Source organism: Labrus bergylta, chromosome 12 (assembly GCF_963930695.1).
Source record: "Labrus bergylta chromosome 12, fLabBer1.1, whole genome shotgun sequence".
NCBI classification, from domain to species: domain Eukaryota; kingdom Metazoa; phylum Chordata; class Actinopteri; order Labriformes; family Labridae; genus Labrus; species Labrus bergylta.
The window spans coordinates 28,553,441-28,577,508 of record NC_089206.1 but is presented as its reverse complement, the minus strand read 5'-3'; the positions used below and the strand labels follow the sequence as shown (position 1 = coordinate 28,577,508).

The window sequence follows — 24,068 nt, the reverse complement described above, 5'->3', positions numbered from 1 at the left end:
GAATGTAGTATACATCTATATATGTGATCTTGCTGATCAAAACTGCTCTGTGTGACCTTGAGAAGAAAACAAGCAGTGTCTGTTTTTACTATAAAAAAGTTTATTTCTAAAAAATATAGAACTAATGATGTCTTTACGGATCCCTCGTGTTTAGCCTCCTTATTACAGCCGTGATGTCACTGAAATGTACGATGGGATCCTGCACAAGCCGCTGTTCCTGCCCCCTGGGAAGTCTGACGCTGTTTGCTCTCTGCTGGTGGGTCTACTGCAGAAGGACCAGCACAGACGCATCGGAGCCATCGCCGACTTTGTGAGTGTGCTATGTTAAAAAAAAAGATGACTTATGCTGCACATTAACAAAGATGGTTTTACAGAAAAAGAACAGACCTGTTTTAGACCAAACATGTGTTTTTCAAAGGACTACTCAATTCAATGTAGTTCTACTTAAAGCTAATGCTTATTCCATCTTTGGGAAACTGAGTTAAGGCAGGTCCACAGCAATGATCCACCCAAACTTAAGACAAGACAGCACAAATACTCCCAGGAAGGAATATAGTCTGTAACATAGGACTTGAAGATATAAAGGTTGTAAAATGCATTAATATAGCATGAATGCAAACAGAGAGGGAGGTTTAGTAGCTAAGTGTTTCAGGTTCCTAAGCAACAAGATTAAAGCAGCATGACCAGGGGTAAGCCAATAAGTAAATCATTTGTAACCTTCACCTCTGCAGTTTCATTGTTATGGTGGATTCTTAATCGTGATAGAAAATCCTCAAATAAACTATAGTTATGAAGAAAGTCAAAAAACTGATTAGCCTGTGACTATGCTACATAGCATGTTAATAGAGACATACTGTATTGAACAAATGGTAAATGGATTCTTTTCTAGTCTTCTGATTACTCAAAGCGCTTTTACTCAGCAGGTCACACCAACCCATTCACACACTGATGGCAGAGGCTGCTTTGTAAAGCGAGCATCAGAATTAACTCACCCAATTCATACTCATTCACATGCATCTGCTGATGCAGCAGGAGCAACACAACAGTGTCTACAGGAGCTCGGGATCAAACCCCAGACCTTCCAGTTGCGAAACGACCGACTCTACCACTGAACCACAGCCGCCCACATAAATCAAATAAAAAAGTGCTGACTAAGGAAAAGACTTCTTAAAGCAGTCTAGCTGATTGTTTAAGGTCACAACTGTCAGTACCACTACACTGCTTAATTAAAGTATACATAGCATGACAATTTTAGCTCTGCAAAACCCATCCAAGTAGGCTAGTAAATACTGTTACAAACATTTTCTCTGTCACATTGCTCATGGATGCCCACTTCCCACATATGACACCTTCATCTCCATCGCTCATGTTAATAACAACATCATAATCCTACAATTCTCTATTTTATGGCCTATGTCCTCATACTGTCTCCTAGTTTTAACAAGACGAATGGAAAATGCCAATAATGTAAATATGTATTTGTTTTTTATTTATAGCTGGAAATAAAGAACCATATATTTTTCTCACCGATTAACTGGGACGACCTCTACCACAAGAGAACCACTCCTCCTTACAACCCAAATGTGGTGAGTTGTTTCAGGCTGCCTGTCAGTAAACTTTCAACATTACATTTAGCCATTTAAAGGAGCAATGAGACCGTTTTATTTACTCTGGTGTTTAAATAAAGTGTAGTGAACAGTGATAGTGCAGTTGTTCTCTTATGTGCTTTTAATCTGCAGACAATTTACAATAAACCTCATCCAAGGACTCCTTGTCATGCATTATCACATTCAACTATTGTTTTCATCTTCCAGAGAGGCCCAGCTGACACTCAGCATATTGATCCAGAGTTCACCAGAGAAATGGTTCCTAACTCGGTGAGTCGGACGCCGGAGCTCAATGCCGGAACCAGCGCCAACAACGCCTTCAATGGCTTCTCATATGTCGCCACTGAAGACAGCTTTCTGTGAGGCAGTCGTTAACTGTTCAAACCTTTGAACAGGGCGATTGATTTATTAAAACTCTTTGACCAAAGACTTCATGAAAATAAGAGCTCATTGTGTACATAGTAGAGATCCCACATGGCATCACTACAGAAGGGATTTCCAAATAGTTCTTCTTGATGGTGTGAGACAGAAAGGGTACATGCCAAGAATGGAGAAAGTTAGCAGTAAGATATTCAAAACTCTTTTTTTTACAGAAGTCCCAAGTATGTTGATGGAGAATGAACAGAACACTTTGGGTGCAAACACTATATTTTTTGTCATTTTGGGGACCGGAGATTGCAGGTGCAATTAGAGGGCAAAGCAAGGGTCAGGGAGGAGAAACTGGATGCAGCTTGGAAGATATTCCTAAAACGGTATGAGTTGGAGAAACCCAGAATCAGAGTATTGTATTCTGATTCAGAGTGAGCTTCAGTTATAACCAATCACATGAGCTCCTAGGTCTGTATGAAATTGCATAAAATTGATTTCACAGGCTTTATGGCTGCAGGAAATAGAGTTTATATGTCATCTGTCTCATTAATCTCATTCAAATAAGAAGCAAATCTTAATGAACATATTTGTTGTATGAAGAGGGACATAATAGCTCCAGGTTGTACTTGTGCTTTGTATCAATTTGATGACATTCAGGAACATATAAAGGACAAAGGCATTTTTATATTTCTTGTCTAAGACAAACAAACTGTTCTAAAAGACGGAACTCTGAACTGATTCAATAATGCACAGGTTTATGTTGTGACAGCATTTATCAAAACACACTTCATTACACAGGTTTCACATTGAGATGGATTTAAGGCACAGGGAAATGTCTGGTTGTCTAAGTAGGTTTCACACATATCCACAGATTTCACAGGGAACTTCTACAATCCTGACTTAAATACAGATAGACTTCTGTGCATCAGCGGCTCAGCATTCAAATGAGATGGTTCTGATCTTGTGTTGCAGAGCGAGCTTATACTGTCAGTTAATGAGGTAAAAGATGATCAAATCACATCCACTACATTTCTTCTTTAAGAATGTGCGACTGTTTGATCCAGTAGATGTCGCCCTTGAGCACCAGCATTGAACCAAAACAATCTGCTATTTGGTGTCACCTCCTCTATTCTAAAGCCTCTGCTCTCCTCCAGCTGCACACCTCCAACCCCTCACCACTTGCGTTCGCACAAAGGAGTTATAAATTAGAATGCACCATAATTAAACATCATTAAGCACAAGCGGCAGACATAATTGTCCTTTGCTTGAGCTGCAATTGCCTGTGTCCTGGAATTGACACAGAATGATCCTGATCTAAAGAAACCTATGTTACATCCAAATAAGCTGTGAGAAGGCTGTGTCATTCTTCTTTTCTCTAGTCCTTGACTAAAATAGCTTTATATGCAAGGCCGTCCCGTCCATGTAAACATGATGTAAACACGGCTTTGATAACAACATCGCTGGTGGGACTCATGCTTCTCACTCATTGTAGTCAGTCATGACATTTAAATAGGATAAACTTGATTTCTGCTGTATTTATGTGTAAAATATCGCACATTCTTCCTTTAAAACCAAAGATAATAAAAATAGCAAAAGGAAAAATTATGAAGAAAAATGTAAAAGTACAAGTTGCAGCAATGGACTTTTGCGAGTATAGAAAGTGACACTAAGCTTCATGACAGAGGTCTAATTTCTTTATTATAGAAATGTTTCATATTATTAGATTGCCATGCTGTATGTAACATATGTAAATATCTAATCAGCTGTGCAGAAGGATTATATGCTGGTGAATTGTGATTATTCATGTAAACCAAAAGGTGCCTTTATGACTTGGAAGTGAAGTTGGTGATTGATGGTACATGGAACTAGCAGGGATGGTTGATACACTTTTCTATTATTACTATTTTCTATTTTTATTTTCTCATGTATTTACAGAAAGATTTGTTTGAACAACCGGTATTAAAAAAAACTCTTCTCTTCCAGTTTCTTCACATCACTTGTTTATGTTTGGATTCTTAAAAACGTGTTTTGGTTTTGTTTAAAGCTTACCATTTAAAGAACACTGTATCAAATGCTTTGCAAGTAAAACCAAATACACTTACAGGGAAATGGCTGTCGATTTTTTTGTCTATATCAAAAATAGGAAATACCTGAACTGCTCTGACCCCCATTTATCAAAGAGATTTGTTGCCATCAGTGTTGTTTGTTTAAACAAAGAGGAAGACAATGTAGGATTACCGACCAGGTAGTAGTGGAAGCAAAGCTCTGAGCCTGTGTGAATGTAGTTCATATATCAAACTGCCAAACCATTACATGTATTTACCACTTGTACACAACAGAAACAATGGACTGTGTTATAAAAAAAAAACTTGTTGCCTTATTATCTGTAATAGATGGACTTGGACTATTCCACTTTCTCGTCTTCTGACCAATTAACATACAGACTGAAAACCTTCCCAACAAGCTGATACAACTCAAATAGCCTGCGATCTTCTTATTGCACTAAAAACACATTCAGAAGGATAAATTCACAGTGACTGAATACAAAAAAGATTAAAAGCAGTTTCTTTCTTGGCTGGTGAAGGGATGACCCTCCCTATTCTCTCTCTAATTGGCAGTTACATACTGACTAAATATGCAACAGAAGTCTAACATGTCACTGTTTATAATAGAGGCCTTTTATCATTTGCTGGATGGGCCATTAAAAATAACATTTGGGATACAAATCAAGAGTATACCCACTTCAGGGGGCGCTGGGAGCAGAGTGATTAGTGTACACACCCCATGTACTGAGGTCATAATCCTCCAAGCGGACAGCCCGGGTTTGAATCCCATTTAATTTCCCACTTGGACTCTATCCACTGTCCTGTCTCTTCAATAAAGGCATAAAAAGCCCAAAAATAAATAGATGACAAAGAGTATACACACTTATTCAGGCATCACTACACCACTGATAATAGAGTATTCTTTATTTTTGATCTGAATACTTCTTCCACCCCTTATTGAAAACTTCAAAGTCTGACAATGTTCAGATATTAGACAAAGATTAGCATGAAGTCATTAGTTTATAACAATGTGGATGTTTTTTTCCAACTTTGTTGAATAGGGCATATAATATTGTCTTCTCTTGTCACCATTAAAGTACCCTAATCATGATGTCCCTATAGACTGGTAGACACTGTGTTTGTGTGTTACCTGGGGTGTGACAAATCGATATTTACACATTTACATGCTGTCTACAGAAAACTTAACAGATGCAAATTGCAATGTATGTTGGCATGAGGGATATTATTGGTTAAATCATGTATTACACAAACTATGAATCAGTGAATGCGTTTGTGTCTTGGTTTTAATTTTGATTGTTCTCTTTTTTATCATAAAGCACATCTCTTTGGTTGTTAAACTGTGATACCGATACATATAAAATACAATATTTTTACTATTTTTTTAAGAGACTAAAAGGAACAGACGCTCAGGTCAAATCTGATGGAAAATATGGTGCAACTTGAAGGAGACAAAATGCAAGCAAGAGGCTGAGAATGCAGTCGCTCAAAGTCCGTTTGGCACCATACCAATGTCAACGTTATGTCATCACACATGTCCACTTTTCAGACATCCCTGCAAATATTAAGGCAGACATCATGTAGGGGAAAATGTTAAGTGAGCTGGTTGCAGGTTGTTATAGTGGAACAACTTCCTATAACATAATTTCATCCTCCCAAAAATGTACGGAAAAGAAGAAAGTTTCCCGTGCTCACAGGAGGGTTATTGTGTGTGCATGAGATAGTTTCTGCTGCTCACTGTGCACATTTTGGTGGGCACCAACATTTTTTCAAGCACCAAAAACATTCATGTGATCTCCTCTCAGGATAGTTTTTGGTATACACAATATAGTTTCTGGAGGGTAAAATAAACTATTTTTCCCTCCTGCCCATGCCTCCTTAGGGGCTAAATTGATGTTTGTGCCAGATTCGTAAAAAGATGGACATTCCTGCCACACAAATGACACCACAAAGGTGAGAATGTCAGTTAGAAAGTTGTACTAAAATGCCAAAAGAACAACTAGGCCTCAATTTCTGAGATAATAATCCTGTATGCTGGAACATATGATGCACAATGTATTTTCCTGTTGTTATCTAGGACAGTGTTTTCAAAGTGGGGGTCCCGACCACTAGGGGGGAGAAAATGGAACAAGACTAAAAATCAACTTACTCGTATATTATTATACCTAACATTCTGATGTGTCTTTTTAGATGTTATTGATCACTGCATATACAAGTTTGTGTTCTTTGTGTATCAAAATCTTTAAGTATTGTAAAATAACACAACAAAACTATTGAATGTAATAAATGACTAAGGGAATTCACAAAAACGTACAGGAGAGGGTCCCCACTGGAGGTAAATGGTATATGGGGGTCCTTGTCACAGGCCAAGGCAAAGTTTGGGAACGCTGACCTAGGAGGCCTGATGACAAGTAGACAGGGATTCAGTATGGGCGTTTCTTACACCTTGCATAATGAATTTCCACTATGTGATTGAGATCAGAATTCACTGCCTCTCATGTAAATAACATTCTCCATTTTGAGAGGACTGAATGCATCATACTTTACACCCAGTGGGAGCATAGATTGTAAATATTAGAGTGGGAGGCAGCACTGTTTCCCAAGTTGAGGGGGGTCCTTAATGCATGGGGAACAAGATGTTGATCCCCGTCATGTTTTCTGGCACGTGAAGATAACTTGAGTACCGGATGAAGTATGGAAAGGAATGAAAACTGTTTATAGGTTATGAACTTCTTTGTGAGGTGTTTTATCTTGGATATTAAACACATACAAAGCAAAGACAGATACCTGGTGGCGAAAACAGTGTTAGAGGCATGCTGGGAAAAAAGAGAGAACGCAAAAATCACATTGGTCAAAATTTAAACAGGAATAGCATCGGACAAAGGCAAGACATTCATATTCAATTTAGAGCAAAAAAAGATGCAGTGAGATACAGGGGGAGCAACAGAGGTCGTAATGGCAAGGTTAATAGGTCACAGGTCACATACAGCAGCCAACTCAAGGGAAACATCCATCTGGTCTCTAACTCAAAGACAGAGTAACCTGACAAGTGTTCTGGACTGTGATGAGAGAGGGAGAGGCAGAAGATACCTTATTGACTATTTATTGAGAAGTGGTCTGTTGAGGAAAATCTAAAAGTAGTTAAATCCACCAGATGGCAGTAATGCTACTTTTTGGATGCCTGCTGCCTGCCACTAAGACTCAAGAAGAAGAAGTCTTCCAACCCCGGGTAAATTTCTCCTGGAACAACACCACAAGTTTCAAATCGGTTGTTGTATTTCTAGTGTTTTATTCAGTTCATGTTATTCGAGCGTACATGTATGAGTATAAATACTCGTTGTTTTAGCAGTTGTTAAACTGTTTGAGTTAACGGAAGGCGCTGGGAGCCAGATAACACATCTGCATCTCCACACGAGAGAAGAGTGATGTCACGTGGGTAAGTGTGGAAAGCGTTTCCCCTCGGGGACGTGATGTTTGTTGTTTTTATTGTCTTTCTTTAACTTCAGTATTTCTTTCAAATTCTCTGTGTAACTGCCTAATTGCTGCTCTAAACAATCCCAAACCTGATCCCAAAGCACGCCGTTTGACAGAGTGAAGTGTATGTCTGAGTTTGATAGTGCCAGTAAAGTGTTTGAATCACAGGTTTAAATGCCTTAAATAGTTGTGTGTGTGGTTGCAGCACAGAAGCAGAAGGAGACAGCAGCAGTTTGTGCATTGATACTGACTCTGACTCCGGAGATAAGAAAGAAGACAGTAAGTGTAACGTGAAATGGACTCATGAGGAGGTGAGTGGTGAAAAATAGACTTGTTATACTTGAATACTGTGAATACTGAACATTTTTCTCTGACTTCAAACTGTTTAATGTAGACGTTTTGCTGACTAAATTAAAAGTGCCATTCTAGTTAGAAGAGCCACATTAAACATGGCTGAAAATTCTTGCTCAAATGTGTCACCTGTCTCTGTTGACTGCTTGTCGATTCTATACAGGAAAAGAAAGGTTAAGAGGCGTGTACACAACTTACATGTCAATGAAATAAACAGATAAATCAGTCTTAACAGGCTGTTTGACATACCTGGATACTTAATGTACTTTCAGGAACATAAACAACTGAGTGCAGAGAAAGAGAGACAGAAAGTAGAGGACAGGAAGAGGGAACAGAAAGGGACATTGCACTGGAAGAAATATCTTCTGTAACCTGATGTAATTTACTTTTAGAATGATTTTATTTATATGTATATGATATATGACTATGTTTTCTATACATCTTCACTTTATTCAGGGATGCTAACAGGTCTTTTACAGGTTTCTTGGATTGGACTGTGAAAATAATAACTGAAGTGTCATTGTTTTAAGTCCAAGATGATTTAAATAAGTTGGCTGTGGCTCTTACTCTTGGGCAAAGTGGTTGAGGATGCTTTTTCTCACTGCAGTGTTCGCGACTACAATCACCGCTGCAGCTCCAAGTGATAAACACATTTAATTCCGGAAAGATTTTCACAATAAAAGTCCCGTATTACCATCTCTGTGATGTGCTTTTATTTTGAAGCAGACGTATGAGGAAGTCGCGTGTTGTAAGCTGCTGAAATTTAACACATCTCAGATGTGTGAAAATAAATACCTCAAACCAAACAGACTCAGTTAGAAGCTTCAGTAGCTAAGAGGTAAACAAACAGAGACTAAAACATCTAATATTTAAACTCATAAAGGCTCATTTTAAAACAATAAATGGATTATCTTTCATCTCAGGTTTAGTTGAGGTTAGGTTTAGTTTAGTTAGGTTTAGAGACTAAAAACACTTAAATACTCTACACTGTTTATGATCGAGACAAAGACCCCTTTAGTATTTTCTTAAATAGTTTAGACATTTCCCTTCATAAAACAGCTGATTACTTGAACATATAAGCCTTGAATATGTATTCCATTATTTATATTTTGTTTTTGTCAATGGGGTAGAAAAGAAAATGTTAATCTGAAAAGATAAACTTTGCCTTTAATTAAAAAAAACTTTGAGATTAATATCCTCTCGTCCTTTTTCGCAACACACAAGAGATGCATTGTTAAAAAAAGCAACTAAGTAACTTTTACTTAAAGTACATTTGAAACGAGTTACTTTTTACTTTTACTTGAGTACCTTTTTAAACTGGTACTTTTACTTGTACTTGAGTAACATTTGATCAAAGTAACAGTACTTTTACTTGAGTAGAATATATTAGTACTCTTTACACCTCTGCTAGCGCTTATGTCATGCGCCCCCTGTGCAGAGCCTGTGGTCCTTTGTCGCAGCGGCTGTGGGTCTCGGGTCGGGCCTTGGCCCTTTGCTGCATGTCATCCTCCACTTTTTCCTCCCATTTGATTTTTTTTAGCCTCCCAGCCTCTGCTCCATGGACATTTTCTAACACTCATGGATATAAACCCAAGGATACTGTACTTGGGGGTTGTGACTCAAAAGGCTGAGAACTACTGACTTGGCTAATGTGAAAATGAATATCTGAACTGATTTCTTCTTTTGTATACAGGATGAAAATCTTCAAATCCTGATCAACAGCTTTGGGGGAAATGATTGGAAAGCTACTGCCAGCTTTTTACCTGTAAGTTCTCAGATGAAGCAATGTCAATTTGTTTATTTGTCAATTTGTTAGGATCCCCATTAGCTGTACCCGAGAGCTCAGCTATTCTTCCTGGGGCCCACTTTTCAATTGAGTGAGAGTAAATAAATTAATCAACAATGGAAACTTGTTTAGTTATTGCAAAAGTAGAAAACCTTTATGACTGTTTTGTTTTTATACTAAAACGGTAATATTTTTAAAGCAATACATTTCTCTGTGTAGAATTATTTGTATTGTGTATAATAAAACTCTTCCATTTTACAAAACCAGTTAAAGACCTTTTCTGTTGCTTCAAATAGGGGCGGTCAGAGTCACAGTGTATGCATCGATGGCAGAGACACCTGGATCCTGATATCGTAAAGGGCTCCTGGTCCAGTGAAGAAGATCAAAAGGTGGGAAAATAACGCAGCACGTGACTGATTTGGACTTTGGTTTAACAAGAAGTGTTCATATTGTCTTTTCTTCTCTTGAATTTCAAATGGTATTTTTCTTGACAGATTATAGAGCTAGTGGGAAAGTATGGCCCCAAGCACTGGACCTTGATTGCCAGGCACCTTAAGGGTCGGTTTGGGAAACAGTGTCGTGAGCGATGGCACAACCACCTCGACCCGATGGTCAAGAAGAGCTCCTGGTCTAATGAAGAAGACATCATTCTCTACAAAGCCCACTCCCTTCTGGGTAACCGGTGGTCTGAGATTGCTAAACTGCTCCCTGGGAGGTACCTTTCACAGTGCTTAAATGTTATTCTGAAAAGATGAAAGATGAACAGTTGACACATTATTTAACATGTTTTTAATCAAGGTTGACATAACAATGTTTTAGTTCCTGTAAAGAGGGAAAACTCAGACTAAAACTGACTTTTTATGTTCCTCTTGCAGGACAGATAATTCTGTAAAGAATCACTGGAACTCCTCCATCAGGCGTAAAATAGAGTTGGGCTTGTACAAAGATGAAGCTGACAGCATTTCTCTTGACATTCAACAGTTTGTTGAAGGAGAGGTGATGTTCTTACTGACTTAAGCACTTACTCAATAAAAATAGTTATTACTTCATTTTTGAATAGTTAGTTAATCATTGTAGAGGGAAGCTGTTGAAAGCTTTGATGGTGACTGTTTTCAGAATGCTCAGGTTATGCTGATGCTACTTTCAAATGATACAATAGACTTTATAATAGTGCTTTCACACTTGCACAAAACTCCTGAAATCCTCCTGAAGTTTTAAGTAAGCTGCATGTGTTAACACAAACGGCCAAACTTAATAATATGAACATGTCACACTACACATAGCATTGATAAAAAGATAAAAAATCTCATTATAGTGTCGTACAGCAGACTAAGTTGCTACGTCCACCAATTCTCGTTGTTTTTACATCATGTCCCCCCTCTCCTACCTTCCCGTTTGACAGGGATAGTGTCCCGCTATAAGGTGCATGGGTGAACAACCAACTCAAGAAGATTTCTGGGGCAGTTAATCTGAAATTTTCTAGAAATTTATAGAAGTAAAAATGTGAAAACAGCTTAAGATAAGACAATATAGAACCTTATTAGCCCTTGAGGAAATGATGGTGCCACATGGGTCCAATATTAGAGTATGAAATAAAATAGCATAACATGTATGCAAAATACAAAAACCACAACAAATAAAGGTGTTTAATAAAGTTTGAAGTGGGTGAAGGTTGAAATAGGATATATAGAAATATAACAAATAAAGTAACAGAGAACACTAAGTACAGCAGTATTGACATTAGTATATGCAGTTCAGACCCAGGCTCGGTTTTATGGTAGTGACAACCATAGACTCTATAAAACATGGATGTAGTGACATCACCCGTAGATAACTAAAGAGGAATTTTGAGGCCCAGCGATGGGGGTCGTCATATTGAAAATGCTGTCTCAACCTTACTTTCAGTCAAGCTAGAAACAGGTTTACGAGGGGGGAGCTGAGGCGGGCCTTAAAGCTTCCAGCAAAGAGCTACAACGTGCTCACCTGTCAGTCAACCTAGCCAATGTAACTCTTATGTTCTTCATAAAATCAAAATGCACAAGTTGTAAAAAAAACATCATCCCTGGTTCAGTGTGTGCCAGAAAAGACATAAACTGTTAGGAATCACATCGTTCTATGTACCAGTCTGTAAACATGTGTATTTCGGCTGTCGTCATATTGAAAACTCTGTCTCAACACGCTGCACTTGTTTCAGCTCGTGCAATAGCTTAATTTTTCTGCTCGGTGACAACGCCAATACTACTTGCCCAACTTACACTGCACAAGATACAGTGAATGGATAATATAAATATTCTATGATACTAAATAGGATCCTACATGATAACAAAGGGATATTATATTACAGTGGTAATGTTGTAAAAAAAATATTTTGCATATGGTAATGAACATGATAAAGCCCAGTGTGGAAAAATAATATTGCACAGGATAATGAAACATTACCAGTATAGGGTATCGCAGATTTAAAAAGGAAAATTGTAAGTAAAATGAAATCAAGTATTGGACGTAATATGTACGTTATGCTGTAATTTCCTACGATAATGAACATAATATGGTCTAGTATTGAAAGGTTGTACTGCAAATAATATAAAAATGATTGAACATGACAACAAAGAAAGTTTTGTGCATTATATTGTAATATATGTTGTGTTGCAGGTGGACTTCAAGTGTGACGTTGTATTAGACACTGAACCATTAACTCATGTAGTGGTAAGCTTTCTGCATTTCATTTTCTTAAATGCCTCAGCAACATAATTTATTTATTGCTTCCAAGACATTCCTAAACTCGATGTCACTCTCCCTTTTCTTTGCTCAGACGTATGCCAAGCCAGAGAAAGAGACCAAGCAGATGGAGCGTAACAAAACCAATCAGAAGATGGCTGTTAATTCCAGTTTGAGTACCAGTCCCAGCTTCAACGTAAGAACTGCACCAGCTGCTGCACCAGTGGACAACAAAAAGATTGTAGGTGCAGCGTTGAGGATGATTGCTGAAGACATGCTGCCACTTAGGTAACTTGTATTTCTTATTTCTGATGCAAGTAACAAAGTGTTCTGTTTATGCTCAAATACTACAGCAGAGGGGTTTTTGGATATTTGCATTATACACACAAACACATTTAATTTGAAAAATGTACAGTGCCAATTCATCTCCACTCTATTCCCTACAGTTTTGTTGAAGGGGCGGGCTTCAGGTCATTCATGAGCACCATCAGACCTGAATCCAACAAGCTATCACAGCGTGTTTTGGGCCTACAGTTGTATGATGATGTGGAGAGAACTATCAAGCCGCAACTCATCCGTGACCTTCAAGCCTGTCTTGTCAAAAGCCAAGGTGGTGATGGCGTGATTCATGTCACCTTTGACCTCTGGGCAGGAGATGAATCCCATCCAGTGGCGGAGCCCATTATTGTTGTACAGCTCCATTTTATCAGTGATTCTTTGCAGATACGGCGTCCCGTTGTGGCATTTCGTCACATCAGCCATAAGAACCTGAGTGCTGCTGTGGCCAGAGAGCTTGAAGGTGTCCTGTTGAGTTTTGGCATCTTTCCTCGTAGCATCGGCTACGTACTCGCTAACAAGGCCAAAGAAGCCATTACTGGAAACAACATATTCTGCGACTACAAGATCATGTACTCATCGAATAGGGGAGAACCAGATGGAGACGAGATCGTGGCATTTTTGTCAGACCAGATGTCTGAAGCGGAGGACCCTTTTTCAGAGCTGCAGATCGGGACCAAGACCGCCTGTGTAGCAAATACATTGCAGCTTGTGATAAAGGAGGCACTGAAGACTTCTAGGGTTGTTGAAAACCTTCTCTCTCAGGTCCACAACGTGGTGGCTTTCTTCAGAAGCAGTGTCTACTGGAGCGAGGTAAGAGAAATGGAATAAATGCTTCTGATTTGGAAGATATATTTTATACTAGTTTGTGTTTAACAAAGGGGCCGCATGGGAATATCAAGTCTTTGTTTTTGTTGATAGATTTGAAATTCATGATGATGTAGGGGTGTAATGGGACCTGATAGTTAGCCTTTTCAAAGTCAGTGTTGTGTAATATGTAGAGTTATTTAGAATGTTTTATGAAAAGATCTCATGGCTCTAGGAGAGAGAAATAGGAAAAAAATAACCAAACAATTTTAACAGTCTCATCTACTCTGGTTATTTAAAGATTTGTTTGTGAGCCATATAGTCATGTAGAATCATAATTTAACTAGAGCCTGACAGATTAAGGCCAGCTGATAATATCGGCCGATATTTGCTTATTCAGTGATTATCGGTATTGGAGATTGGTATCGGCTTTTATTTTAATACTACAAAGAAGAAAGCTTTGATTAAATCAGGACACCTCAGTCATTGCCTTTACTGTAGAAACATACCAAAAGGATGTCTCTGTCCTTGTGATACTCTGCAGAGCATGTTCATAGTCTCTCCTCTTGACAGGTGTGGGAGGAGTAGAGAGGGGGAGGTGGTTTACTCGTTATTTGTTTGTCATTCTCTTGGGTGGATGAAATCAAATTAAAGGCAGATAATCTGAGTTAATTTAGCATAATCTTTTTAATGCAAATTGCTGATTTATTTTTGACAGCCCTAGTTTTAAGACAGCTTTTTTTCTCCCTATTTTATTGTCTAGGTTTTGCTGAAGGAATGCAACATCTCTCTGTTCCCTTCCTCCAGCAACTGCCGCTGGAACTCTATGATGGTATCTTTACGCCGTATGGTGCAGGAGTCCACTTGGAGCGCCGTCATGACTCTCCTAGCCCAGGCTCGCATCGAAGCTAATGACACTGCCAGTGCCCCGCCTCTGGTTATTGTTAAGAGAGAGCAGGTTATTGACATCCTCGGTCTTCTTGAGCCCTTTGAGGAGGCTTTGCAGGTAAATGAGAAAGTGACATAGAAGTTCATGCATGAAGGGATGAAAGCAAGATCACATGTTCAGTAAGATTCTTAAATTAAATACAAATTGGTGTTTTTCTCCAAGTATAAATAAGTTAAGTGCTTTTGGCACTAAGCCTCTTCTGTTTATTCTGTATGGTAGATGGCAAACCAGTTATCAATACAGGCAGGTGACAAGAACCAGATGGTTTAATAAGGTTAGGTCAATGGACAATGTCTTCGTCAATGGCCTATTCCTAGAGCAATGGAAAGTTATGTAGTTGTGCATGCCTGATCATAGTAACAAGGCAACCTTATCATATTTTAACCAATCCCTCAAAAAATCTACTAGAGAGCACACTGTTGACGCTGGTAAAAGCCTCAGTTTCTTCTCATCCCTCCAAGTTATCCCACGTTCCAAAGGACATTGTTACATTGTCGTTTTAATATATGCCTACAGCTGAATTGTTAGCAGTGCATAAACTCTGTCCTAAATGAGAAAGCACCTTCAAACTGGGCTACGTTTGAACTTGCGCATATCTGGACTTTTTTATTACTGTTTACTGCTATATGCTACTGTACTTGTAGTACTGTGTTATGTAAGAAAAATCACACAAGAGGGAGTGATGTGGATATATAGATAATATGAAATAATTTTCCTCTTTAATTCCAGGTCCTGCAAGGAAACGGAGTGACCATCTCTTTCATCATACCTTCCCTCATTGGCCTTGATAAGACTTTGGAGAACCTTGTGACCAACTACGCTCACTTCAACAAAGCTCTGCGCACAGGCCTCCACACACACTTTCAGGCGATGATTCATCAGAAGGACACAATAGTTGCTGCTGTTCTTGACCCTAGGATCAAACTGCAGGTACTGAATGAGGGCACAAACACTGTTTTTTTCCCCCATTTAGACAGTATTCACACATAGCTGGTAAACTAAAACTCAATGATTGATTGCATCATGGCATTAGAATGCCATGCTCCGCAAATTTTTATTCATTTATATAATTTGTCAATGCTACTACTATGTTAGAAATAAATATAAATCATTCCCATCTTCACTCATAACCTGTACTCATGACTTGAACTTTTTTTCCAGCCGTTTTCTGATGCTAATGCTGAGGACCAAATGGGTTTCCTGACTCCTCCGTTAAAGAATCAGGCTCGCATCATCATGGAAGCCATGTTAGAAAGTATGGTGGCCCCAGCATCTTCCTCTGAAGAGATAGACATAGACAAGACAAGCAAGGTGAGTGAAAATGAGCAAGATGGTAAAGAGGAGAGCCATGCCAGCACACTGATGGAGGCATCTGGTGTCAGCCCTAACCATAACAACTGTGACAGAGTCGGTGGAAATGATCTGAAGCGCAAGTCGATCTTTAATTTCCTCCAGCCACCTGCTAAGACTACAAAGATGACAGAACTTGATGTGTATCTAGCAGAACCACTGTGGGAAAGCAACTACAGTTTGCTGTTCTGGAAATCTGCTGCTCGGTTCCCTCAACTCCAGCGCCTTGCCATGAAGCTGTTGGCAATACCAGCCACCTCAGGGGGCTTCGACAGGTTCTGTCCCATGGCAGCCTGTATCGTAAGAGCCAAGAGAAACCACCTGCCCCCTCACACCACAGAGAGACTGCTTCTGTACAAAAACTCTTTGAAGACAAAGACTGGTAAAAAGCGCGATGGAGTCGCCAAACATTGACCGGTTGTACTACAATTTGGTCTGGGGATACTGTCTTCCACCTAAAAACCTTAACACTGACTTGTAACATTGTGTTAAACTGAAACTCAGGACCATGTTTTGTTTTTATTGTTGGTTAAGATGTCCTCAAAAATTAAGAGTGAAAGGCATCTCCATAGGCCCTCACATGAATTAGCTGAAGAACATTCCAGCAACAATATATTATAGACTGAAGATGGTTAAGCTATGTTGGAATTAAGATGTGCTTCTTATTAACTGAATCTGTCTAAACTTAAATCATGTATTTGTACTGCTGCCACATTCCCTCAGAGGTTGGAGAAAAAGAATCATGATCCTTGTGCGCAGAAATCAAAATGCTCCAGCAACACTTATAGTATGAAGATCAACTTATTAACAACTTAGTTTAGGCTTGTGGCCTTCATCAGGGTCATCCTTAAAAGTCTTGAAATGTTATGAAAGATGCTACAATAGTTTGGTTTGTACGTGCTTGAACATCAGTGTGAGTTCAGAAATGTATTGGCTGTTTCCTGGCAGGTATGTTAGAATCGGCTATGGGTTGATGGGTTGCTGGTTATCTGACTTGTAAACTTCAAGTGCCAGAAAATGCTCTGTACATTTTTGTCAACATTGTCTTCCATGTTATTTCGTTTTCTCATGCTGCAGGAGGAGTGGTTCATGGTTCATTTTCAGTTTACTGAATTTGAACCTGCACAATTTGAGTTTATTGTAAATGTTTTGTCATGCTAAAGTGAAAATGTATGACAGCTTGGGGATTTCTATTGCGGTTTTAATTCCTATTGTGATAATCTACACTGTGATGCAGTGTACTACATTTTGTTGTGGCTCCTTTATGAGAATGTTTCAGAGAATTAACTTTAATAAACAAATCTATATTTCTCATCAGCTTCATTATCTGTTTTACTTGTATCAGCTGATATGTGTTCAAGTTAGCTGCTGTGTTTTCACCTGGACACTATCTGAGTTGAAATAATACTAGGAAATTTAACAGTTGAGAAAAGTAAATGTGTGAAGATCCACCCATTTACATCTAGAGCAGGTGTGGGCAACTGGCGACCCGGGGGCCACGTGCAGCCCCCCATCAACCCTCAACGGGGCCCTCAGGTCAATTTTTACATATTAATTAATTGGAAAAATAAAAAAAAAGATGACTAAATCTGTCATGAAAACCAAAAATATGTCCATAATAATATTGATCACTGGCATATGTTGAGTTAAATTTGAGACATAATTGACAGTAATCGTTTTTGTATCCTACAAAACAAAACAAAGCAGCAACCCCAACCAAAAAATGACAAGGCAAAAAGAAAAGATAAGTACGAGAAGTTCAGGGAAACCATAAGCATTCCAGCGTTAAGCATTACATTGCGCCTCTAATTGGAAAACATTCTTCCGGTGTTTGGTGGTACATGGTCCCGGTTTGTGCTGCATTCACGTGGTGTCGGTTGTAAAATGCAGATGAACACCTGCTCAAGACGGAACAACAACTCGGGAAAGAATAATAATATAATAAGGTGCCCGACTTACCGATCACCTGGGGAGCAAAATATGTTTAGTCAATGTTAACATACTTTTTTAATTGTTCATGTATTGCACATCAACGTTTTGCTCAGATATAACTTGTTACAGTTACATTTCATTCATCTTTTTCGAGGCATCAACGTTGTGTTTTGTTGTTGCAACAACATTCAGACTTTCCGAACTGAAATCACGTGAACACACTGAAGTCAGACAAACGACTTCACAACTCGGAAACTTCGACCACCCGAGCAGCACATGAATGCAGCATTGGTGGCATTCTACTTACTTATCAGTGATTGGTTGGATGGACGTCCTACGTCAGAAGAAAACATGACACGTTAGTTTGTACTTCCGGAGTCATGACCCTTCTGCCATGTGCAGGTTGGAAAAGTAATGGTTTTTCCAGTCTATGGTTTGTCGCTGCTCAGGGACTAGAAGTCTTCGACAAGAGTAGGAACGTGTCAGGTCAGTCGAGAGAAGTAACCAGCAAGTAGCAGGTTAATAGTCCTGTGTGGGAGCTAGCTAACAGTTAGCGCCATGGCTCTGTACGTGAAAGCTGCTGAGATCCTGGAGAAAGCAGAAAATAAACAGGGCGCTTTAAAAACGCTGGTCTACGACAGTAAATTTAAGAACATCAAACAATTGTTCGCTTTGGTTTTTGAGACCCAGAAGTTTTCCTCCATCCTACAAGAGATCATCGAGTCCACCAAACTACTCAAACAGACAAAGCTAAGTATTCATCTGGCTAAAGTGTTAGTTCACGACTTGCTCATGGGCCGGGGCTTAAAATGCGGCGGCTCATGGAAGACCATGATGATGAAACATCGCTCAAGACTGCAGTCGGTGCTGGCCAGGATGAAGGTAAAGCAGGGGGTCAGCAAGAATATAGACCTGCTCCCGGCTGGCACTGTGGGACCCGCCGGTGTGCGGCTGCCCAGGTATGTGCGTGTGAACACCCTGAAGACCACTGTGGATGATACTGTGGACTACTTAAAGAGGGATGGCTTCTCCTACCTGGGAAAGGCTTCCAAGCTGGAGGACTTGACCCTGAAGGCGAAATACTTTGTGAGGGACCTACATCTGCCAGAGGTGCTGGTCTTTTCCCCTAAAACTGACTTCCATGACCACTTTCTGTACAAGGCTGGCCACATCATTCTTCAAGACAAAGCCAGCTGCCTCCCCGCCTACCTCCTAAACCCTCCACCTGGCAGCCATCTCATAGATGCATGTGCCGCCCCTGGCAACAAAACCAGCCACCTTGCAGCCATCATGAAGAACAAGGGCAGGGTGTTTGCCTTTGATTTGGATGCAAAGCGTCTCGCCACCATGTCGACTCTCCTCCTCCGAGCTGGGGTTACCTGTCAGCAGCTGGCAAATCAAGACTTCCTGAAAGTGGACCATGACAGCTCACAGTTCAAAGATGTAGAATATATCTTGTTGGATCCATCATGCAGCGGCTCAGGTACTGTAGCCAGTCAAATCTTCATGAACATCACAGAGATATCCAGGTCACATCTGTCTGCTTTCCTCATAGATATGAGTCCTTGACTTCCAAGTTAGCCTTTTAACAGTAGTTCCCTTTCAATCTGTTAAGACTGGTCCTTTTTTAAAAAGTAGTGGCTTGATTGTTTTCACTATTTGAATTCTGAAGTTTGAGCAAATATTTCATCCTGTCCTTGTAAACTGCAGCAGTAAATCAGGGCTTTCATAAAACTTAAAGTTAATCCTGATTCTTAAAGTTGAATGCAAGTATTCATATTCTTAAACAATTTAATCCCATAAAAACAAATCTAATGGTAGTGTGCCTGTTGATAAATAAACATGGATTTTAATCCTCTAGAACTCTGGCCCAAAATATCTCAAATGCATGCATGATATAACTGCTGTCTGTCATTAAGCAAACGCAAAAATCTGAGTTAAATTATAGTGGAAGCTGTCCATGCTGTGTCTTAGCAGCCAAAAAGCTACTGTGTTACTGTTCTTAGTATTTGTTTATGCATTGATGCTTAATTTGCATGAACATATTCTAACCTAACCCTGCCCAGTTTTAACCCAGGATCAGACATTCTTGCAGCATGTTGAATAACATTATTTCATACTTGAATTGAAACATCTGGTTTAGATGTTCACTAATCTGATCATTTACAGTTAGAAGGCTGATTTCATTGTTGGTCTTTTTCTAGTGGCTCTTACAAGAGATCTTTAATCTGTTGTGGGGGTTTAGGTATGGTGTGTCTCCGGGATGATGACTCCACTGCTGGCGAGGAAAAGAATCAAGCCCGTCTTACCTCCTTGGCCTCCTTCCAGCTGCGGTGCCTGAACCACGCGCTCAAGTTCCCTCGCCTGAAACGCTTAGTGTATTCCACTTGCTCCATCCACAGCCAGGAGAACGAGGAGGTCGTAACAGCTTGTCTGCAGCAGAACCCCTGCTTCAGGTAAACCTCTTACAAACAAATGTGACTAACCCAGTGATGTTTTTATACCTGCAACTATTTGAGTAGGTCCCTGATCACATATTGTCTTTTTTATCAACTGTGTATTTCCACCTTGACTTTGATGTGATTGTTTGTAGAACAGTTGGCCACTCTGAAGATATGAAATGAGCTTTCATTTCCTAAATGTGCGGGTATTTACTGTTGGACTTGTGAAATCTGTTTTTGTAAAACTCTTCCCTGAATGGGTTGTGTTTCCTTGTCCAGGTTGGTTCCACTGCTGGCTCAGTGGCCTGAAAGAGGCCTTCCCCCACTCAACCAGTGTTTGCGGGCCAGCACCGACAAGACCCGCACACACGGCTTCTTTGTGGCTTTGCTGGAGAAATACACTGATGCTGGGAAGACAAAGCAAAAGCCAGAAGTTCAGACAAGGTAAAATACCAGGCTGACTTCATAAGTTAAGACTTGTTTTTTAAATTTTTTGAATTTATTTTTACAAAGATAGATTTTTGGGCTTTTGTGCCTTTAATGGAGAGATAGGACAGAGACGGAAATCAGGGAGAGACGGTGGGGATTGACATGCGGGAAAGGAGCCACAGGTTGGATTTGTACCCGGGCTGCCCACGTTGAGGACTACAGCCTCCATACATGGGGCGCGCGCACTAACCACTGCGCCACCAGCGCCCCAAGACTTGTTTTTAATGATCTTGTGTATATATTTTTTTTTGATGTTAAGAAAAAAGTTTCTTACAATTGGAATTTAAAATGAGTTTCATGCAGATGAATGACCATTGTATTCAGAACTTATGAGTAGGTTAACACTTTGCTGACTGCTCTGTCACAGTATCCCAGAGGAAACACCACAAGACCTGTCACAGGGTGAGGAGAGACCTGCTGGCTCAGAAGAAGAGTCTGAAGCTTCAGAGGCCGATGACAAACCAACACCTGCAGCAGTACAAACTGGCAGTACACCTGGCAAGAAGAAGAAGAGGAAGAAGAAGAAAAAGAAGACAGCAGCACCAGTAGAGTAATATGAAATGTATAACAGGACTACTGGTATACTCAGTTCATTGCATTCAAAACAAATGTGTAATGTATCCTTAAAGTAAAGATAATTTTTTTTACTAACTCAAGTCTCTGGATATCATTTTTGATCGTTGTTCTAAAACGCTATTGGTGTTTATTTTGAATTTCTTTATTTTTGTAAAAAGGTCACATTTTCTTCCAGCAAGGGCCAGTGAAGGGTTATTTATTTTTTTGTGTTACTGTGTGTCTAACAAATATTCATGTTGGATCTGAAAAAGCTGTTCATCCACACAGTTGCACAATAAAATAAAGTAAGTGAACAACTGAGAGACCAGTAGACAACAACTCTCTTGTTCTGCAGGTTAAAAATCTCTGTTTGATAAAATGGGTGTTCTGGCTTTGGAAAGAAGTAATGTACTGCTCTTGTTTCTCATCCTGCCCTCACTGTCAGGTACAATAAAAAATACCTCCTTTTTTTTCTTTTCTTTTTTACAAGTATAAAATGCTGCAGTAAAGTTAAAAAGAGGAAAGACAAAACAGTGTTATTGAAAGGCAGCTGTTTGCACCGTAGGGTATGTACCAGGGTAAGTACTGATAGTTAAAGGTTTGACTTGTTGCAATAAAATGATACAAACAGTTAAAAGGGAAATGTTGCATGTGAGTGGAAAACAGCACGCAGCTTTGAAGTGATAGTGGAACAACGATAATATATACGCACCCCATCAAAGCTCCTTCCTCTCCATCACTGACTCAAAATAAGACTTCAAGAAGAATTTAAATCTATAAAACACTTTACATTTGTAACTTGTTTATATCACATGCTATTTAATTTAAGCCATAAACCAGGCAACAGAAACAGCTTATTTTACATAGGCCTACTGTATTATGCATTCACTTTGCATTTGTATAATCAGTCTTGTTTATACTGTTTTTTGCACAAAAAACTGTCAAGTTAGATTTGAATAACAATCTGGATTGGCAACGGTGAAGCACTACAGTATGTTAACAAGGCACAACATTAAGTTTATTGTCAAGTTTATTTGTATAGCACGTTTAGAAACAGCCTCAACTGATCAAAGCGTTTTACAGACAGGCTATAATAGATAACAGTCACACATAATACTATTATAAATAATAATTTATACATCATAATTTATACTCACCCTATCTTTTTCTTCATAAAATGTAACTGCTTGTTTTTGACACTTCTTTGTGACGCTTGGAACTGTAGTGAAAGCTTTACTAGTCACATACTGCCACCTTGTGGTCCAAATAAGTCACTTCATAAATTACACAGCAGACATCAACTGAAGTGATTTTCCTTGTGATAGACTGTGTTACTTTTCTAATTGAATGTTAAAAATATGAATGAATACATCAATGAACCAAAGAAACAACAGAAAATTCAGGGAAGCATGAAGTGTTGTGCTAAGTCCCAGTCCAGTCTTTCTTTCTCAGGTTTTCTCAAGTGGAAAGTTGAGCTTTCCCAACAATAAGATGAGTAACAGAGGCAGAGACAGTCCACATGTTGCCCTGTTAGAGCCCTGTTAAAGCCATTTTTCAGGTCCACTGGTGATTGGAGTTTAAAGGGGACATATTATCCTCCTTCTCCACCTTTTCAAACAGTCTCCTGTGGTCTAAATAAAACATCTGTGCTGTGCTTTGTTCAAAATATAACATGAATCAAGCACCAGAGGAGGTTTGTGACCAGCTCTCTCAGAACGCTCCGTTTTGGTGTGTGTGTCTCTTTAAATGCAATGAGCTCCACCTCACCCCGGGGGGTGTGCCAACCAGTGCCGACACAAGTTTAGCTTTGAGCTTTCATGGCAACTTGTCAGCGTGCTCCCTGGGAAAAACATGGCTGCTGTAGACAACACAGGAGGGGAGGTTTTTTTTTTAACCAGAATCCCACTGTGACATCACAAGGAGAGCAAATTTGAAACAGAACACTTTTCTCTGTGTTGTAAGACTTATGCAGACCACAAACAAAGGACTGGATGGGTTTATTTCACATGTTGTGGGTCAGTAGACTCTCAGGTTATACAAATATATGTTCAAAAACACTGTAAAAGTCGATTTTTCATAATATGTCCCCTTTAAACTGGAGTGTGCCCCACTCAATTACAGTTAGTTATCCAGCAGGCACACAGAGATTTGTTCCTGTTCTTGGTCATCATCTTTAACATTAATTTGTTTCTAATGACTGGATGTTGCGGCTTCACTCTTATTGGGTAATCGGTTTTGTGTAGAGATTAGTGGTGAATATTGTTTTTCTCTGCCTAACAGATCTGGAGTTAGGGCTGGTGTTGTGGTACTACCTGTACTAGTCAGTTAGTTTGATTTTTTTAGAGGTCAAAGAGAGAGGCCCTTTAAGCCCTAAAGTCATGGCACTTCGTGTTTTGGAGGGCTGTTGAGGTTTTAGGCAGTCTCTTGTGCTTACGCATACAGCAGCTACACACAGAGTCTGGCTGCCTGTGAGGTGGGGACAGTTCCTCTGTGTGGAGAGAGAGTCTCTTCAGTCAGAGAACTAGGTTTACAATGTAACTCACAGTTCTTCAACATACATTCAAATGTCCCTTAAAGCCATGACAGCGTGGTTCTATGAGGATGAACATTGACAGCATTCTTAAACTGGAGAATCTATTTGGATGGATTTCAGCCATCTTCAGTATTATGATATTTTGGTTTTCCTTCACTGACATGTCAAAATGTTTTCTATAAAAAAGGGCTTTTCAAATCCAAAATAAATTGGTAAACATGAATTTCATTCGCTTTATATTAAGATAAGACTTACAACAAAATACTGTTGGAGCAAACCTTATAGATGCCTAATAGAAGTAGTTAAAT

The 24,068-nt window shown here is 39.4% G+C and overlaps 3 protein-coding genes across 5 annotated transcripts in view; all 3 read left to right on the top strand.

The window, feature by feature from the left end:
• The window catches only part of sgk2a (serum/glucocorticoid regulated kinase 2a), a 13,881-nt gene extending 9,802 nt beyond the window's left edge, over positions 1-4,079 (top strand). For both annotated transcript variants that reach the window (XM_020638171.3, XM_020638170.3), the window contains exons 12-14: positions 155-310; positions 1,497-1,586; positions 1,815-4,079. In XM_020638171.3, the coding sequence (XP_020493827.1) occupies positions 155-310; positions 1,497-1,586; positions 1,815-1,970 (402 nt within the window). In that variant the 3' untranslated portion in view covers positions 1,971-4,079. The remainder of the gene's footprint in view (positions 1-154; positions 311-1,496; positions 1,587-1,814) is intronic.
• Positions 4,080-7,230: 3,151 nt separating this feature from the next.
• Positions 7,231-17,124, top strand: mybl2a (v-myb avian myeloblastosis viral oncogene homolog-like 2a). Of its 2 annotated transcripts, none has more exons than XM_065961667.1 (12): positions 7,231-7,475; positions 7,724-7,824; positions 9,558-9,629; positions 9,947-10,039; positions 10,145-10,365; positions 10,526-10,646; positions 12,303-12,356; positions 12,463-12,656; positions 12,815-13,517; positions 14,275-14,517; positions 15,190-15,390; positions 15,622-17,124. In XM_065961667.1, exons 4-12 carry the CDS (start codon positions 9,968-9,970, stop codon positions 16,222-16,224), a joined length of 2,412 nt encoding a protein of 803 aa, XP_065817739.1. In that variant the 5' UTR covers positions 7,231-7,475; positions 7,724-7,824; positions 9,558-9,629; positions 9,947-9,967; the 3' UTR covers positions 16,225-17,124. The 2 variants fall into 2 exon arrangements, with proteins under 2 accessions (XP_065817739.1, XP_020493786.2); XM_020638130.3 differs by having other exon boundaries at positions 7,719-7,824.
• Positions 17,125-18,100: 976 nt separating this feature from the next.
• Positions 18,101-21,323, top strand: nsun5 (NOP2/Sun RNA methyltransferase 5). Its single transcript, XM_020638178.3, has 4 exons — positions 18,101-19,225; positions 19,988-20,198; positions 20,463-20,627; positions 21,040-21,323. Exons 1-4 carry the CDS (start codon positions 18,301-18,303, stop codon positions 21,224-21,226), a joined length of 1,488 nt encoding a protein of 495 aa, XP_020493834.2. The 5' UTR covers positions 18,101-18,300; the 3' UTR covers positions 21,227-21,323.
• Positions 21,324-24,068: the final 2,745 nt, after the last annotated feature.